At 46.3% G+C, this 20,329-nt stretch overlaps 1 protein-coding gene across 5 annotated transcripts in view; it reads left to right on the plus strand.

Moving 5' to 3' along the window:
- LOC135221639 (kinesin-like protein KIF3B) overlaps positions 1-10,420 on the plus strand; it is a 155,214-nt gene extending 144,794 nt beyond the window's left edge. For 2 of the 5 annotated variants that reach the window (XM_064259316.1, XM_064259317.1), the window contains exon 17: positions 5,877-10,420. In XM_064259316.1, coding sequence (XP_064115386.1) covers positions 5,877-6,974 — 1,098 coding nt within the window. In that variant the 3' untranslated portion in view covers positions 6,975-10,420. The remainder of the gene's footprint in view (positions 1-5,876) is intronic. The other 3 variants (XR_010316059.1, XR_010316060.1, XM_064259318.1) reach the window with 3 other exon arrangements.
- The last annotated feature ends 9,909 nt before the right edge of the window (positions 10,421-20,329 follow it).

The following is a 20,329-nucleotide window of genomic DNA, read 5'->3' on the forward strand; positions in this document are numbered from 1 at the left end:
CGCGCTGCCGCGACCACACTTCCGCTGCCCTAGAGCTCGCCCCTGGACCTCGCCCCTGGACCTGCCGCCGGTACCAGGATGTTGCTGGCTGCTGCTCCACTTCCTGTGTTTCCGGTGCTGCCTGCCGTACCTGCCGATTCTGGGCCGACTGTCCATTGCAGTTGCTGCGCTGGCTGTCCCTGCCGTTGCTGCGCTGGCTGTCCCTGCCGTTGCTGCGCTGGCTGTCCCTACCGATGCTGTGCTGGCTGTGCCTGCTGTTCCTGAGATGCCCATACCTGCTGACGTCGTCCCTGTTCGTGGTGGTACTACCCCAGACTTTGGTCTGTCTGTACAGGTGCGTCCGGGCCCTGTGGCTTCGGCTACAGCAGCCCCGGCTCCGCCCTGGATAGCAGATCTTACGTCTGTCCTGAGGAAGCTGACGAAGAAGAGGAGGAAGGTGTCGTCGTCGTCGTCTTCATCTCTTCATCGTCGTCGGCTGCCGCCTCTTCCCCTTCGACTTCTAAGGCTTCACAGCCGAGGAAGAAGAACGTTGCCTCCTTTCCCTTTTCCTAAGAAGTCCCCTCCCGGGGAGCTTCTCGGGAGACGTCTCACCTCGTGGGCGGACTTCCTTCGCGGTTCCTCCTTTTGCTCCTTCGGGAGCGGGGCCCGTCTTCTTCTTCCGCAAGGTAAGGAAACTACGGGGACCAGAGGGGTCCGGCTAACACCGGTACCTTCCTCGCCGGGTGTCAGTCTGCCCAAGCCATCAGGGTCCGTCTCGGCCTCTCGTTATCGCGGGAGGTACCGAGTGTACGGTCGCCTACCAGCGACCATGCAGCCAGGAACCAGACCTCTGAGTCCGGCTCAGCGTCAGGTTCACGGCACGGGCGGAAGACTGGTGACAGCCGCTCACGTCGACTCTCACCAGACCAGCTCTCGCTCTCGCGGCGACCAGCTGGCTACCCGGGGACGTGACGGTCCACGACCGGCCACGGGCTGAGGCTGGGAAGAGGTCCTCCTGTTCGCCGGTGCCAGCCACGGCTGGAACCAGCGACGTGACGTGCCGTGAGGACAAGCAACCGGTCTCACTGTGACAGTGGAGCCTGCAGGTCGCCTGACCGTCGCTCTCACAGAGAGCGATCGGGTACTGGCAACCCAGCACCAGCCTCTTCTGACACTCGAGATCGGGGCCGCTGTGCTCAGTCCAGCCGTTCTCCACAGCGAGACGGTTCGACCAGGCCTGCAGCTCGATCGCCACCGCGGGTTGACGATCGCCTGCAGCCCTCCAAGGCCTGCTGGTTTCTGCCAGCGAGCGAGGAGGGAGCGTCAGGTCTGCCTCTCCCCGTACCTTCAACCTCCTCGGGTTACACCGGGAGGAGCGAGGTATTGAGGAGGTGATCGTGAGGGGTGGCGCCCCTCATGATCCCACCACGACGCCCTACGTGCCAGGCACGGTTCTTGGACCGGCCAGGACGTATGCGCAAGTGGATGGACAAGACCGAGAGGGCTGTCGCTGTTCCCCCTTCTTAGGAGGAAGGTTCTCGGAATATGCTCTTGTTCGAAGGGCTTAACGGTCCACTCTGCAAGATGCTGTGACTTCCGAGATCCAGAGGAACTTTGCCGAGGTTATGGCGCTGATTCGTCAGCACAACGACCTCGGGGAAGGATCGCCGCTCCCACCAGCAAGGAGCCACGTCTCGGCTCGAGTCGTTTTGGGGCCCGAGAGGGAACCCAAATCGACGGTGGGTCTGCTGCGATCGGAGCTTGCCGACTGTTGTTGAACCAGGTAGTCTCTCGTCTCCGGACAAGAAGGCTCTCTCAGTTCTGGCCGGTCGAACAAGCTACTTCACCTCCTCTACTGCGACAGAGGCGTTTCTACGTGTCTTCGGACACCGTATTTGAAATACCCCTTCGGTCCTCCTGAGGTTTCGACCTCGACGAGGACTGGAATGAGTCGAGGACGGTATCGGCTCTCCCCTGTCAGGTGTCGATCAGCCCCACCAGACGACGTTCACAGTGGCGGCAGACCCTTACCTACAGTATGAGTTCGTAACCCTCCTCGGGAAAACGTTTTTCTCCTTGACGATACGTTTTCCCAGGCTCTGAGAGGCCATCGCCGTAAGGCGATGGCTGCTCCTTTTCTTCTCCAACTGCTAGTTCCACTGGAAGGCGAGCCAGTATCCAATTCCTCCCCCATTCCCTCTCTCCTTACGGCTACGAGGGAAAGGGGAGGGATCCTACAGAGATTTCTCTGTAAGATCCCACGTTAGGGGCTGCGCTACCGGGGAGACCTTCGGTCCTACCTGACGTAAGCCCCGGCCCGTCGTTGAGGAGGGATCCTGCCCCTTTCTCGATTTCTACGGGAATCGGGAGGATCACCAGCCGATATCGTTTGACGAATTCGGTGGGGGGTTTCGCAGAGTGCTTAGAATTCTACGGAATTTCTAGCGCACTCAGAGTGTTCGAGGTTTTTTTTACGATCTCCAAACACTTAGGCGAGACCACGGTCCAAAGTGAGCGAGAATCCCCGATAATTGTTACACGATAATCGGGAACCTCGCTTATGCTCGAATTCCTGTAATTTCTAGCATTTGGAAGAAGACTGCTGCTGAAAGAAGAGTATCTCACAGTAGGCGATTAACCTGGAATAGAGAAAACGACGGAACTTCCAGTTTGGCTTGAACTATCGTCTTCGGTATTCTATTCACCATTGAAGCTTTCCTTTGGGAAAGACTTCTCCTTCACTCTCTTGACTAGAGAACGAAGGCGGTCGATCTCCAATCCTTATTCTCATTCCTCGAGAGGAAAAGAATTTAGGATGGAGGTCGTGGTACAGAACCTACAAATATACTACGTATATTACCCTCGCGACATGATTCTTTTAACAGTTGAATTGTCCGGGGGGTAGGCGCATACTGTAGTTAACTCTACGGTTTGTGACCGAGACGAATTGTATCTTAATTGAACTGCAATTCGGGGTTGCCTGCAACCTCCCAGCAGTTATCAGTTTCGATTTTAGATACTTGGTATTGTCATGACAACACCAAATCAGCTTTTGTATTTACCGAAATCCGTTTCGGTTAAATATAATTGCTCGAGCGTATTCTTTATGCTCGATGGTTCTAGCCGAACGCATTCCTTCGTGGAATATGGATTACCTGGCAACTCAGGATGACGGTGGCACCGATGGGCTACTGCGTATTGAACTGCCTGATAGCGGCTCAGTATCAGCTAGGTCTCGGAGATGCACGGTCGGTTACGTCTCTCTCTCCCCTGGTTTGATTGACTACCGAACCGTATCTCTGCCCAACAATCATGGACTTAGGTCTCTGATTAACGGGGATTCTCGCAATAATGAAGGACCATCTACTGCTGTGACGCTCGATTTCATTCGCCTTCGGACATTGCGAGAATTTTCAACAGAGATATCTCTTGGACTTTCATCTTTCTGTTTACCGCACGGTAACAGAAGTCTGTACTAGTCACCCGCTGCATCGCACCGCGATAATGCGAATGATTTTTGCAGACATCTGAGTTTGTCTTCAAAATATCTCGTATTCGTAGGTGTGCAATTATTCATTGCTCGCCCCGAATTAGCAGATATGTCAGAAGACATCGCCTACTCTCCGACCTGACAGCTCTACTGCCAAATTCAGCCATGAGAAGCAGTTCTTCAGGCAGTATTTCCCTGTCTTCATTACTGAAAAGCGCTCCGCTTTTATTGCAACTACGATCCTCACCGGACAGCAATGAATAGTGGTTAGCGTTTCTCAGTCTTTGTAGCACAGGTTCAGAATCTTGAGAATCCTTCTCTCGGTTCAGCTGTGAAGACGTAGGTTGCATTTTCTGTACACCTTCGTCTTCAACGACACATAGTGTTGTTTCTCCTTAGCCGAGAATCACTATACTATTAGATATCTTGCCATCAGGACCTCGGTCTCTAGAAGGCAATTGACTTTCGCCTGTTGGGCACATGCCTTAAGAGAGTCATCACCTTGCCTTCTGGCATCGGTGACGAACAAATTATTTGTTTAGTCTTCTTGGCATAACCCTTTTAAAGGCGAAGTCCCACGTGACTTGCTCGGGTGCTTGGACAACTTGCCTCCTACCGAACGCAGTCAGTCGGCAGCTGTCAGAGCGCCCAAGTCTGTTACGAACTTCGCTGTGGACTTAGTTCGGTTGTTCCATAACAGTCTTTTCTTCGTCCTAACGGCTTGTCACAGTACCCATACCATCGACACCCACCATTGAGTGTCGGTGTCCTATCCACTACCGAGAAGAACAACTTCGCTGCAGACGGATAGACCAGTATGGTTACAGGACATCACCGAAGTCGAGAAGAGAGATAGGTCATACGACCATTCCCTTCTTTTCCTCTGAGGTAATTGCATGACTTTTCCTGCGAAGTCAAGCATCCAGGGGATGGGGATTCGTGACGCTCGATTTCGTACCAAATTCGTAGCGAAGACTCTGAACCCTTCGGTTCCTGACGATCGGTTAGAGTCCTTCACAATCCCCTCCCTAATGGACTTCACCGCCTTCGATGCGAAGGAGATGCTGCTTTGTCCTGTGAAAGCGCGACCGCGCTTTCTGAAGAAACTCGACATCCCAGGCTGAGTGTTGAAGACTCTTCGTCAGCACCAAGATGACCTAGAAGTACACTCCCTCGAGTTACACAAGAACTTCTCCGTGGCGCAGGTACTGAAGGCAGGGGTCTGGTACAACCAGACCACTGGCACCTCCTTCTACCTTTTGGATATTGCCCACAGGTCCTTGGATCGTTTTCCTTGGGACCCGTGGTGGCTGCTCAACACGTTGTGTAGCTAACCCAGACCCTAGCAGGCTGAACAGCATCGAGTCCTGGTGTGACTGTAAGAATAGATAAGTGAATGAGAGAGTGACTGGCTTCTCTTCCTATCTTTTTCTCCCCCTCTACCTGTGGGTAGAGGGATACGGTCATCACCTTGCTGGATAAGGACGAGATGCCGGTGAGCTACTCGACAGAGCCCCATCCTATCCCTTTCACTAGGGATGGGAGCGAATATCCACCACTTCCTCCTACAAGGGGGGGGAAGTGGATGCCAACAAGAGACAAACCATAACTTTATGTTGCCTCTTGCAAATAGGAACTTGTTCTTGTTTGCTGGTACGAAGAGATACGCTTGCCTCTCTCTTAGTACTTGGTCCAGAGGTCTGACCATTGATCCTGCGGTGCACACCCCGATCAATCGGACAGAGGCTTGGATCCCTCCCTCGCTCTTACGACCAGGGAGGCATTCCAAGGTTGGGCGAACACCAGTCTGTTCACAAAAGACTCAGATTCCTCCCACCAAGAAGTGAGTCTTCCTATTGTAAAAGGACCGAAGGTTTGTATGCCGTGTCGGAACAAATGACAATTTGTCCAAAATTGCATTTTTCCTAACTATACAAACCTGAGGTCCTTTTACACATAGTCCCACCTCATGCCACCCCTCACTCTGCAGTTTTTGCTTGGGCCAAAAGCAAAAGTGATTTGTTTACCTCCCAGTCGCGCGCGCCTGTCGGACAAGCAGTTAACTACCGAACCCCTTGTTCGAAAGCTTACGACCTATCCAGCTGCCGCTAGTACCTTCCTATTGTAAAAGGACCTCAGGTTTGTATAGTTAGGAAAAATGCAATTTTGGACAAATTGTCATTTTATGTAGAATTTTGTGTGACACAATATTTATTAATTTACTAATTTTATATTTTTGTAGAACAATTGACTGCATCATTATTGTTTTCAAGTGATATCATAATAGTTTTTTTTTTTTACTATTTTAAAGTAGACATATTCTCTCTCTCTCCAATTTCTTTGATGGTCACAGAAGTTGATGCATTACCTATTATATTTGATTATAACCTCAAAACAACATTTGCAGATTCAAGAGTGGGTTGCGCCCCCCTACGCAGTTGCCGGACAGTTCCATGTACCCAAAATCCCGAGGTCTGGTTCCAAAGTAACCCCCAAGTCATGGACTCCCCGAGGCTCCGTTATGCACCAAGATGATTATGACGAGGATCCTTGTTACTATTCTATGACTCCACAGGAAAGAATGTATCAAGATTCTTCCTTCAGAGAATCCAGAGAACATACAGTAGAGAAAGACACTGAAGATGCCAACTGTAATGGACTGAAGAAGAAGAATGTTATTTCTCATAGTAGAAATCCATCTATTTCATCAAGAGTTTCAACTTCCTCTGAGAAATCAAAAGGATTTTCTGAGGCACAACTTGTGGATGTTGAAGAGTTTTCAGTGTTTAACTCTCAGAAAGGAACTCGCTTAATCCATGGGCCTTTTGGAGCTCGGCGCACTTGCTATCACTATAGGCCTCAAGTCAAACGTTGTCTGACAACAGTTTTTAAAACTTCATTTAGAAAGGTGCTACTCAGTTGTAGTTGTTGCAGTGAAAACCAACGAGTACCCATAAATTGCCCGCATTCTTCATCCAGGACTCTTGTTTGCTCTGAAAATGTTAATTCTGTTAATAAGAAATCGTGCCCTAAACTCTCCCATGCGAGTAAAAAGTGCTGCCTCAACCGATTCTGTCATTATCCCGTTTTGACAAAAAGTGTGTCAAGGTTGCAGATGGGAAGTGTCGCTCAGAAATTCAGTTGCCTTACACGCAAGAAAAGATTACAGTGGCGAGCAACCATGCATCCTTGTGTTTACGAGAGAGTCTTGTGGCGCCTACCGTCCTCACTTTGGAAACAGCTTACATTGTGCCTCCTGAATTTTGAGGATGATGACTTGCTGCATTTCCTTACCCCAGTTATGTTTTCTTTAAGGCGCTTCAGTGGTCTCTCAGAATCCCGCATGGTTTATTCTCTTAGCCGTGACAGCTACGGTGTCACTGAGAGAGCGTGGGAAGACTTAGTGACGGCACTTTGTCTATGCTGTGTCTTAATGTTTATGTACAGAGTGTATGGAGGTATATATGGTTGTTTAAGTGAAGTAATGGATTGGATTTCATGGTAGCTTAAGGTTATTGGCTTCAGGAAGAAGTTCAATAAATTGTTGAAGAATGAATACTACTTCATTCTTGGAATAAGCAAATAGATTACGTCATTTGTTATGATGATTAGTATCACAAAATCTAGTAGCTCATAAGAGGAATGTTGAATTATGGCTGTAACAGCTGTATGGCTTAATGAGTAAATTTGCATCATTTTTGTAATCAATTTGAGTAATGGAAACTCTTATGTTAACTTGTGATATGAATAGAGCATTTGTTCTGTTTGCTAATCAAAATATTTTTTGTAGACCTGCTAGGTCCTATCAGGAAGTTTCAGAAAATTCTCAATTCAAGATTATCTGGTATGATGCTGTATCTTCTGTTAAAAATCTCTCAAACATTCAATGGTGAAGTTCTTTTCTTTGCAGTGTCCTTTCTTCCTACAAATTTGTCACCAGATGCATTGCTCTATACTTATACCATTATGTCCAACATTTTTTGCCATGAATTCTTGTAACATGCCTTGCTTTATGTGAGTCTCATTGCCATTGTGTATTCTTAAGTTGTCCCTGTGATTTTGAAACTCGAGTTATGAAATTATATTTTCTTTGGAAGGCCACAAACTACATGGTGCTTGTGATTGCGTTTAACCAGACTAACAACATTGCCGGTGAATCAGTTTTTGTTGTTGTTTGTTCTGCTTCTTTATATTTCAGTATTAAAAATGGTGCTTATTTGACTAGAAACATTATATTTATTTTGTTACCTAACTATGATGCTCTCTTGGAGATTTTTCTTATTTAAATTAATACCAGCAGGAAAATTATTTTTATTTTTATGAATTGTTACAAAGCAAAAATCAGGTGAATTCCAGTGTATACTACATTTTAAAAGCGTTGCTAATTCTATTAAAATATCTAGGATATACCGGTAGATGTAAGGGAGTAACACCATCAGTTGCTTGTGTTTTTACTTACTATAGAACAATATTCTATGTTTAAGAAATCATTTATGATGTAGCTTTAAGATCAGTGCATTTAGAGCATAATGTAATTCAGTGTTTCAAGAGGTTTTAGTTTTGTCTCAAAAGAGGAACCTTGTATTTTGTGTTCTGTCCTTGACAACTGTGGTGGTCTCAAGTTCTCATATGGTAAGGACACATTCAAAGCATTCATGTTTTTAGAATCATTGTAGCACATATAGCGAATCATAGTCACGGGAAGTGTTCTGTAGCATGTTGAAAATTGCTTTTAGGCTTATAAAAACAAGGTAATGTTTCTAAAAAAAAAAAAAATTAATTTTTGCTCATGGTATACATAGATTACAAAAGGTGCTACATTGCATTAGGATGAAAACAAAGCTTGAAATGAAAGTTGAAGTAAAACATAAATTGAGTACGGTACATTGCATGACATGAAGAGGAGTGAGGTTTTTGCAATAAAAATAGTTGAAGGATAAATCGGATGGATGAATTATGGTGCGGTTTTTATTTTGCAAAGAATACATTTTACTCTGTCACTGCTGCTGAGTGTGGAGGTTTGATGACCATGATTGGTGAATATGATGCCATTCCCAGAATCACTGCACCCCACTCGCACGAAAATATGATTTACATACCCTGATCTCTCTGTCTCTCTCTCGCTTGTTTTACAATTTGTGCACATTTTGTGTATTTCAGGTATCAAAGAAAACTATTCTATTTTTTTATATGCACATAACCTTAGTTTCTATGTGTTTATGTTTTGATTTTTTTTTTCTCTCAGTTTTTGCATATCTGTGATATTATGGACTTGAGCTCCTATAGTGATGGGAGCTGCCCGGCCTGCCTGAATATTATGAGAAAAATGGAAAAAAATAGAAAGTTTTTCTATCGAATATAAATGAAAAATAAGTGATTTTACATTGTGACATCCTGTTCTGGAATATTTTCCCAGTTTTTTTTAAATCTTTGGATGATTCTTTATTGCATGCAATTAAAAGTATGTTTGTAGCTAAAAATAGCTCGTTTGTTAATTCTGATGTTCTTTGTGATGTTCAGAATTGGCTCTCCCCTTTTGTATTGGGTAGCAATCCTAGCTTGGTCAGGTCAAAGCAGTACAGTATTTGTATATTAAACTTGTAATTGTGAAGACTTGACTGTGTATATATTATTGTGCTTGCTTTGACAAAAGTATAATCTTCTAGAGCAATGTACAGTATAAACATAGCAGTACTTGCTCCTTGGAGTTTTATATCAGTGTAGCGCCATATTCAATACGTAAATGCGCCATATGATGATTTTTCTGTGAGGTGTAATGACTCCATTAGTAGCTCTAGTTCTTTGTCTTTCTCTCTCTCTCTCTCTCTCTCTCCCCCTGTCTAATCTATCTCTGAATCTCCTGTTGTTCTGATTGAGTATAATTATTGGCCTTCATTACGAGCGATAATCCTGGTTTGTATATTTGAGTTACATGTCCTGCCAAATAAAGCAATCCATTGTATCAGTCATAAGTGGAGCTGGAATTTCGTAGACGATGAATAATAATAATAATAAAAAAAAACTAATTTCTCACGGGGTTGACACTGGCATTGTTCAGAATTTATTTATATTGTATGAATGGCAATTATAGTGAAATGCCTGTGACAGGGATGAATCTTGTATTATATACATACATTATAAATATATATATATATATATATACTGTATAGACTGTACATGAGTATCTCTGTTTTAAAGAGCAGTGCAGTGCAATGACACTAAACTTATCACGTCTGATGTGAGATAATAATAATAAATTGGCTTTTACATATATCTTGGTGTAGAATATATTTTGGGAGGGAACTATTTAAATTTCTTGAACAATACAGCATGTGCTAGACAACCGTATGATATAATACCGCATGTAGTACGTAGCAGACCAGTTTTTGGGTCCAAGATTGAGAGTAGTGCTAGCTTTTGTGAGGAAAGTATGTAAATGTCTAAAAAGGTTGGTTACTTGGAGACTGCATGCTGACTTATTTAGGTTGTCTAAGTATACTGTGTTGGAATGGTTAGCTGGAAGAAAGTTTCTTAGTGCCCAAAGTGCTCATGTGTGTTTTTTTTCCTGTTATTAAGAAAAAAGAAAATGAAATGTTACTGGCTTTATTTTTATATATAATATATTTGAATATGTAAGCACTTATAAATTTGGTAGTTTGGAAAGCAATACACAAACATTGATTATTCATAAGGTACATAGGAAAAAGTTGTGCAATATTGATATTTAGTCATTTGGTGTGTGCAATAGATGTAATTTTTGAAAAATTGTCATTCATAAATTATTTCTCATCATTATAAAATAGTTTTATTCATGTCAGACAATTTTTTTTTTTCAATTTGGTAGAATTTTTGTTTGGTTGAGCAAGAAAGGGTGTTAGGTTTGCTACAAGAAAAATATTTGAATTACTATTATACTGTGTCACACTATAGTCAAATAAAACTGGACATGAATCAAGCTTTTATATTCTCCAATTTAAAAGTGTTTTCCAAATGCTGAGTTAATGTATACTACCAAGTAGTATTTGGTCTTAAGAGGCATTTTTTGCATATATAGATGGCATGACAGCATCACAGTTTTTTTTAAAGTACATTGAATTGTATTTGTTCATATACAAAAAAACCTTACATTAGGAATGGCAAAGCTGGAGCACAGCCGTTAAATTCTTGAACAATGCAGTAACTACCGTCTGGTAGCGGGGTCTACACTCCACTTCGCTTTCTGTTGTCTTCTATTGAAGACATATGTTGTGAGCTCTTGCTGACTAGCCGTTAACCACAATTTCTCAGTGACATCGTTCTCTTATAGTTTTTTAATATTTTGAACATACTGTGTTTAATATTAATGAATAATTGGCTTTAATAATTAATATACAAACCCACTTTTTGTGATAAGCCTTGCTAGCTGCCTTTCCCCTTTATGTGTTAAGGGTTGGCAGCATGGGTGTGTCCACCCTTATCACTTATTTTTGCCCTTTAACCCTCTTACGCCGAAGCGGTAAAAAAAAAATTGTCTCCCGTGTGCCGGAGGTGTTTCAGAGTGAGCGCGGAAGCGGAAAAAATATTTTTTTCAAAAAATCACAGCGCGCTTAGTTTTCAAGATTAAGAGTTTATTTTTGGCTCCTTTTTTTGTCATTGGCTGAAGTTTAGTATGCAACCATCAGAAATGAAAAAAATTATCTTTATCATATATAAATAATGCGATATATGATAGCGCCAAAACGAAATTTCATATATAATTGTATTCAAATCGCGCTGTGCGCAAAACGGTTAAAGGTAACAAGTTACTTTTTTTTCGTTGTAATGTACACTAAATTGCGATCATTTTAGTATATAACACATTGTAAAACGATAAAAGCAACACAGAGAAAATATTATCACAAAATAATGCATGAATTCGTAACGCGCGGACGTAAACAAATATTTTTTTCAAAAATTCACCATAAATCTATATATTGTCCTAGAGACTTCCAATTTCTTTCAAAATGAAGAAAATTATTGAATATTACTATACTGTAAGAGTATTAGCTTACAATTGCAGTTTTCGACCATATCTGACGAGTTAAATTTGACCGAATGTCGAATTTTTTTATCTATATATTTTTTATATGCAATTATTTCAAAAATAAGAAAAGCTACAACCTTTAAATATTTTTCGTTTTATTCTACATGAAATTGCGCACATTTTCATATATAAAAAACTATGAAATGGCTAATATGAAACGGAGCAAATATTCCGAGAATGGGACGTACGCATTTCGGAGATTTGTGGCGGAGAATCCGCGAGTGGAGGGAAGGAAAGATTTTTTTTAAATTCACCATAAATCTAAATATTTTGCTAGAGACTTCGAATTTGTTTCAAGATGAAGATAAATGACTGAATATTACTAGACTCTAAGAGTTTTAGCTTACAATTGGGTTTTTGGACCATTTCGGTAGAGTCAAAGTTGACGGAACGTGGTTTTTTTTCTAGTTATCGTGATTTATATGCAAATATTTCAAAATGAAAAGCTACAACCTTCAATTTTACCTTATTTTTTTGTTGTATTCTAAATGAAATTGCGCACATTTTCATATATAAAACTTTATGTAACGGCTAATTTAAAATGGTGCAAACATTACCACAATCGCGCGTATGATTTTTTCGGAAGAGTTACCGCGCGGACGTAAAGAAAACTTTATTTTTTTCATAAATTCACCATAAATCGAAATATTGTGCTAGAGACTTCCAATTTGTTGCAAAATGAAGGTAAATGCTTGAATATTACTAGAATATAAGCGTTTTAGCTTACAATTGCGTTTTTCGACCATTTTGGTAGTCAAAGTTGACCGAAGGTTGAAATTTTGGCAATTATCGATATTTATATGAAAATATCTTAAAACTGATAAAAGCTACAACCATGGGTTGTTTTTAGTTGTATTGTGCATGAAATTGCACACATTTCCATATATAAAACTTTATATAACGGCTAATTTTAAAATGGTGCAAACATTACCACAATCGCATGTATGATTTTTTTCGGAAGAGTTGCCGCGCGGACGTAAGGAAAAAGTTTTTTCATAAATTCACCATAAATCGAAATATTGTGCTAGAGACTTCCAATTAGTTGCAAAATTAAGGTAAATGATTGAATATTACTAAAATATAAGAGTTTTAGCTTACAATTGCGTTTTTCGGCCATTTTGGTAGAGTCAAAGTTGACCGAAGGTTGAAATTTTGGCATTTATCTTTATTTATATGAAAATATCTCAAAACTGATAAAAGCTACAATCATGAGTATTTTATTGTTGTATTCTACATAAAAATGCGCACATTTTCATATAAAATACTCCATGTAACGGCTAATTTACAATGGTACAAAAATTATGTCAAAGTGACGAAATAATTTCCGAGATGTGTCACACATACTTTTTAGTGCGGCAAGAAAGAAATTCACGCTTGCGCGCCTGCGTAACGATTGTAAACAAAACAACACCTTGATCCGTGAACTCCCAGCATCCCCCAAGGCGCGTGATGCAAAAGTTTTAGGCTGGTAGGCCTATAAGTATTTTTCCGCGAATTTAAAAAAAAACTTTTGTAAGTCGACGTAAAATACGTCCAGTCGGCACACGGGAGACAAAAAATGTCGACGTAAAATACGTCCAGTCGGCGTAAGAGGGTTAATGTCATGGTGGGACAGTACATATACATACTTATTTTACATATATGCTTACGCTTTGAAGAATTACTGAGAGGTAACTTTGGAAGTTTGCCTTTTGTTTTTTCTCCGGGTATTCCTTCTTCTCATTCGCCAGCTTATTTGACTTGGGGGGTGGGGGGTTCTGATGTTTGAGGGATCTCTTCTCATTTCGGAGGGCAGTGCCCTTAGATGCGAGAGGAGTATCCTCCTTTTTTAATCATATTTTTTCATTCTTATACTACAGGCTAACAGCGAGCGATAGTAGATTACAGCAGTAGCGGGTTGGATATCTCTCTCTGTTGGCTATGCTAACCTCGGAATAGTACCTGTGACAGTGGCCTTTGAGTGTGTATACTGTTCCCCCACTGAAAATCATATTAATTTGCCAGTTATCCTGTTCATCACTGGACAGTGTCTACGCAGCTGCCTTGTGATTATTAACTCTACTTCTGCTGGTGACTATTATAGAAGAAGTCTTGCGGAAGTTGGCGAAGTAGTCAAGGAGGAAGAGAGCTCGTCAAGTGTCGTCATCGTCCTCTTTGTCTTCATCGTCTTCTTGAACCTCCTCCCCTTCGTCTTCTAAGGCTCCCTTGTTGGAGAATGAAAAGGTAGTGTCCCACCCTAAGAAGTCTCGTCATGGGACTTAGTAAAATGAGGAGGCAGTTGGGTCTTCTGTTAGCTCTCCTGTTGCTTCAGGAAGAGGAACAGTCACACTGTCCCCAGGTTTAGTGTGTCGGGAGCCGTAGAAGTGCCAACTGCAGTTTGCACTTCTGCTGCTAGTCCTGGAGGTTCTACCTCTAAAACTAGTTCCATGTCGGTCGCTTGTTCGTGAGCTTTTCCGTGAATTGCGCGCATCCAGTCATTGACGCCAAGTCCACTCACCATCATGACTCGGGCACGGAATGGAAGAAAGGGGCGAGTCGCTCAGGTGACTCACACCTTGCCAGCTATCACTTGAGGTGACCGCTCAGTTCCCAGGAATGATGTGATGGTCTCGCGAGACCATGCACCCAGTGAGACTGATAGGAGGTTCCTCGTTAAGTCCTCCCTATGGTTTCAAACCAAAGGGGACATAGATGCGTTGGAAGGACGGTACCAGCTTTTGCCAGTCAGTTGCTCGATCAACTCCACTCAGGCCACAATTACGTTTGTGTGACCGACTGGTCTTGGTGGTGGAAAGTGTTTCCTACCATGCAAGTTTTGTACCCTTCTCAGGAAAGCATTTCTCCAGGGCAAGAACACTCCTAAATTTGCGTCGTGGGCATCACTACAGGTTGATGACTGCCCACGACTCACTTCTGCTAGTTCTGCTAGCAAGGCAAGCAAGAGCATCCAATCTTCCTAACCTATCCCCTCTACTTCCTCTGGCTACACTGGGAGGGGCGAGGTGAATTGGAAGAATCTTGCAGAGTGCTCTCCGTAGGATTCAGCGTCGGGGACCTACCTTCCGGGAAGGGTCTTAGGGTATTCCAGCCTACGCTTAAAGTAATTCCTAATGTATAGGACCAAGGGTTTGTATATCGTGTAGGAAAAAATCAGTCTTATATGCGAGCATTTAAAACTGGATCAGGAGTGCGATTCAACAGCATATGCACTCGAGGCTCATAAAACGCGCGACCCCATTGAAGCTGCAAATTGGAATCTGCCTAAATGACAGAAAGAGCCAGGGGGAATAGTCTCTCTAGGTGTTCGAATCCTCAGAATTGGAACACCAAGTGGGAATCTAACAGGCACTGACAAGTACTCTGGGAATGCCCAACATGTTGGCAGAAAGGGGCAAGTCAGGAAGAGCCGACGAGAGAACTCATGCCTCCTCAGCTGATTATCCAGGTGTATGATTTCTTGGAACTGAGACACCAGGTGGGAACTACCAAGCACTGATGAGTGCTCGACACATTGGCAGACAGAAACAAGTCACCAACGCGGCTTGATCTCTTTTCTCGTCCTGTGCAACTGTCAAGACAGTGATAGGTCTCTCTGTTACTGACAGTAGATGCGTGGGCCCCCTTGGAAGGCTGCTTGCTCAGGAAAACTTGCAACCGAGAACCCGGCACAGCTCCTGTCTAGACGGGAATGCGAGCCAAAGCCTGGACTTCTGCGGCTCCCAAAACTCAAGGCCAGGGGCAAGCGAATCAGCTCATGAACCCGAAGGTTGGGAAGAGCTGACAAGAGATCCCATTGCCTCTTAAGGAGGGAACTCCTTAGAAATCCTGCAGCTGGATTTCTTAGGGGAGGAGAAGCATCCTTCCTCTTCTTGGCCAGAGGAGGCCGGTCTCGATTCTGGGGCCTCCTCGAGCTTCAGAAAAGGAAGGGAAGGGGAATGAAGCGACATGCTTCCGCAGGACTTCTTCTACAGGAAGAAGCACAGACATCACAGAAGTAGAGTTAGCAACCACAGGGCAACTGCTCAGATGCTGTCCAGTGATGAAACTCCGGGATAACAGCAACAATTTAATATGATTTTCAGCAGGGAAACCATACACACACTCGAGGGCCAATGTCAGCATGCCAATAAGTCACAGGTGCAATCCCAAGGGCTAGGATCACTAATGTGGAGAGATATCCAATCACCTACAGCTGTGATCTACTATCGCTCACTGTTAGCCTGCAGAAAAAAGATATGATTAAAAAAGGATATCCTCTCGTACCAAAGGGCACTGCCCTCCAAAACGAGAGGAGATCCCCAAACATCAACACCACACAGATGCGGGCCCCTCTTCGCGAGACAAGCAAGCAAAGAGGATGAAAGAGAAGGAAGAATACTGTTTTACCTTTACTACTAACCCCCACAGCCCGGGGTCATATATTTATATATATATATATATATATATATATATATATATATATATATATAATATATATATATATATATATATATATGTATGACACATACAGCTTCGGGGCACTGGACAGTAGTGTAAATACACGATCAAGATTAGGCGCCATTCAGTTTGAACAAATTTTGTGGGAAAAATGTTCCTAGTTTCATATATCACTATTGACAACTCGTCAGATCACCCTATAAGAGTGTGAGTGAGCTGAGAAGCCCTCAGTCTTGCTCGAGGTGTGGTGAGGGGGAATCTGGTCAAATGTGTCATAAATATTTTACAATAAATATGCTAAGAATTTGTTCCAGGTTTTATTTCTTATTTGTTCCGATATGAATACAAACCATCGGTCCTTTACAATAGGAATGTAACTTGCGGCAGCTGGAACCGGTCGTAAGCTTCAAACAAGGGAGTTCGGTAGTTAACTGCTTGTCCGACAGTGCGCGCACCGCACGACTGGGAGGTGAAGATCCACTTTGCTTTCGGCCGCCGACAGAGACAGACGTGTTGTTCGCTCTGCCCACTTTCGTCGTACGCTTTGTATCTTCTTCAAACTTGGTTTGCTTTGTGTGTCTTTGATAAAATACTGTAAGTACGTGTGCTTTGTATTTTATTATTATTCAATTATTATGGATTCCCGTGAGCTGGAGACGTTTCCACGTCCCCCCATCAGCCGCAGAGTTTGCCCTGGTGTGGAGGGCCATAAGTGTGGGGCCTTCCGCTCTTTCCCAGAGGTTGATCCTCATGAATTATGTGCTCGTTGACGAGAGAGCGAATGCTCTCGGGCCGAGCCCTGTGTTGTGTGTAATAATTGGTTGGAGGAGCAGTGGGTGCTCTATGAGGGTAGGAGGAAGCGACGTAAGCCTGCCAGGGAGTCTTCGGAGGGTTCAACGGCGACGCCCTTGGCCACAGACACGTCGTCTTCCTTCCTGCCGCCATCCCTGCTCCCGCTTATGGCTCCTTCCCCTTCAGGGGGGGTTGCTCGTTCCTTCTCTTCGCCCAATCCGTTGAGCGTAGAGGAGGGGGCGAGGTACCCCGACATCCAATTATACTTGGGGTCTTCTGTTTGTTCGGGGTGGGGCTTGTCCCCCAATGTGCGAGGGGGAACCCCTTCTACTAACCCGACCTTTGCCTCCTCAGGTGGTCCTGCTGCGGGCGACGACCTCGGCCAGGTATGGTTCTCGCTGGGCCTCCAGGGGACGGCGAGCGTTCGGGGGCTGTTGCACCACCTGGCGGGTGCTGCTCCGGTTACCCATGGACCGGTGACCACCACCACCACCACCGTCTCGACCCCGGGGTATGCCGCACCTCCTCACCAGGTGTATACCCAGCATATTACCACGGTAACACCCTCAGCTGTGGTGCAGGCCCCGATTGCTGGTTTCCCGAGGAGGGTCGTGCCACCGCCGCCCGGGTTCGCTGCTCTCGCCTCAGCCCCCGACTTTCGGTGACCCAAGGGTTCTCCCCTGGACCTTCCACCGGTAACCAGGATGTTGTTGATTGCTGTGCTGCCTCCTGTTGTACCTGACGTTCCTGCCGTGCCTGCCGCTCCTGTCGTGCTTGCCGTGCCTAAACCATCCCCTGCCAACGTCGTTCTTGCCCGTGGTGTTGCTGCCCCAGTCGCGGGTCCTTCCAGACAGGTGCAGCCGGGCCGTGTTGCTTCGGCAATAGCCCCGGCTCCGTCCTGGATGGAGGACCTGACGTCTGTCCTGAGGAAGAGGGGGAAGGTGTTGTCGTCATTGCCTGCTGCCGCCTCTTCTCCTTCGACTTCCAAGGCTTCTAAGCCGAGGAAGAAGAAGGCTGCCTCCTCCCCCCCTAAGAAATCTCCTTCGGGAACTTCTAAGGGCCCGTCTCACTCCAGTGGGACAGGGGGTTCTTCCGCTGGTCCTCCCGCTCCTTCGGGAGCGGGGCCCGTCTCTCCTTCTGCAAGGAAGAAGACGGGGACCAGAGGGGTACCGGCTAACACTGGTACTTCCTCACCTGGTGCTAGGGGTTCTGCCGCTACACCAGGTTCTGGCTCAGCCTCTCGTTCGCGAGAGGTACCGAGTGTACGGTCGCCTGCGGGTGACCGTACAGCCAAGGCTCAGGCTTCCGAGTTCGCTCGGCGCCAGGACCAAGGCACGGAGCGGAAGACTGGCGAGAGTCGCTCAGGTGACTCCCGCCAGGCCAGCGATCGCTCTCGTAGCGAGCCGCAGGTAACCAGGGCTGACGCGACGGTCCCAGACCGTCAGTGGGCTGAGGCTAGGAAGAGGTCCCCTCGATTGTAGGAACCAGCCAGCGGTTCGATGTGCCGTGAGGACAGGCACCGCTCCCACTGCGACAGTGGTCTCTGCAGGTCCCCTGACCACTGCTCCCATCGGGACCGGGCGGGTAGGGGGACCAGCAGCAGCTCCTCTGACGCACGGGACCGGAGCTGAGTAGCTCGATCGCCACCGTGGGTTGGTGATCGCCTGCAGCCCCCCAAGCACACCGGTTCTACCGGTGAGTGAGGTGGGGAGCATCAGGTCTTCCTCTCCGATCCCTTCAACTTCCTCGGGTTACGCCGGGAAGAGCGAGGCGATCCGGAGTGATCGTGAGGAGTGTGCTCCGGGGGTGTATCTGCAGCAGCTCCTGTCGGAGAACTTGTGGTTCTCGCAGCATGAGGCACTTGCACTGGAATCCACCGCCATGGCGGCATTCCAGGCAGTCTCCTGGTTAGACCTGTGGTCCCTCACAGTGTCTAAGGTCGCGACCACCTCGGGAAATATTACTTCCGAGGGGGACCCGGCTTTTGGGGGCTGTGTCAGTCAGGAGGTAGAGCCATTTCCTACCTAGCCCACCAGGTGGCAAACCTGTGGGCCAACCTGGTACTTCGGCGTAGGGACGCAGTCCTCACCCGAGTGACCAGGGCGGCTGGACGTGAGGCGGCACTGGGTTTGCAACGGACCAGTGCGGAGCTCCTCCTCTCTCTTCCCAGGAGAAATGGTGGACGCTGCGGTGGAACGACGGCGCACTGATGACAGTGACCGCCTAGTACACCAGGCAGTCTCGAAGGCGTCTGGGCAGCCTTGAACGACTGCAGCCAAGCCCTAGAGCTTGGTTAGCACTTCCTCTGCGGCCAAGACGATTGCATCGTCGAAGCCCAAAGGAAAGACTCTGCCTTCGACTTCTTCCATGGGCGGTCGTCCTCAGCCCTCCTTCCCTTGAGGGAGAGCGGGGAAGAAGTCGAAGAGAGGTGGGAAACGCTAGGGACGGCGTTCCCCCTCACCTGCTGCCGGAAGTTGGGGGGGTGCCTGGCGAGCCATTGGGCAACATGGCAGTGCTATGGAGCGAAGACCTGGATAGTAGACGTCCTTCGGGAGGGGTATCTACTACCCTTCGAGTCTCGGCCACCCCTCACCTCCAACCCTGTCCACCTTCAGACCTACGTACCTGGAACATCAAAGGACGTAGCCCTTCGGCAGGAAGTCCAAGCCATGCTGAGCAAGGGAGCTGTGGAGATCGTCAGGGATTGTTCACCGGGCTTCTACAGCTGTCTTTTCCTGGTGGAGAAGTCTTCGGGGGGCTGGCACCCAGTGATAGATCTCTCTACCCTGAACCAATTCGTTCGCAAGTCTCGGTTCATGATGGAGACGGCACGTTCTGTGCTCGACTCCATCAGGGAGAACGACTTCATGCTTTTGGTGGACTTAAAGGACGCATATTTCCAGATACCCGTCCATCAATCCTCCAGGAAGTACCTCCGCTTCATCTTCGACGGGACGGTGTACCAATTCAGGGCACTTTGCTTCGGTCTCTCAACCGCCCCACAGGTGTTCACGCGAGTGTTCACTCTGGTGTCTGCTTGGGCCCACTCGGTAGGGATACATCTTCTGAGGTATCTCGACGACTGGTTGGTCCTGGCGAGCTCCTGCTCGCAGTTGCTACAGGACAGGGATCGACTTCTCGAGTGTGGGATCGTCACGACAAGCACCTTCACATCAACGTCCTGGAGCTCAAGGCAGCGTTCCTCGTTCTCCAAGAGTTCCAGGACCGCTTGATGGGACACTCGGTGTTGATGTGCAACAACACCACAGTAGTGGCATACGTCAACAAACGGGGGCCTAGTGTCCCTCCCGTTACACCAGTTGAGGTTGCAGGTGCACGAGTGGGGGCTGTCAGCCCGCTACATTCCAGGCAAGAGGAATGTAGTAGCAGACAAGCTCAGCCGTCGGGATCAGGTGATAGGGACCGAATGGTCTCTACACCCAGACGTGGCGGAAAGGCTCTTCAACCTGTGGGGGCGTCCAGTAGTGGATCTGTTCGCCACCCGGCACAACAGAAAACTTCAGGTTTTCTTCTCAACCGTGCCGGACCCATGGGCAGCTGCAGAGGAC

This window comes from Macrobrachium nipponense, chromosome 3, assembly GCF_015104395.2.
Source record: "Macrobrachium nipponense isolate FS-2020 chromosome 3, ASM1510439v2, whole genome shotgun sequence".
Taxonomy (NCBI): domain Eukaryota; kingdom Metazoa; phylum Arthropoda; class Malacostraca; order Decapoda; family Palaemonidae; genus Macrobrachium; species Macrobrachium nipponense.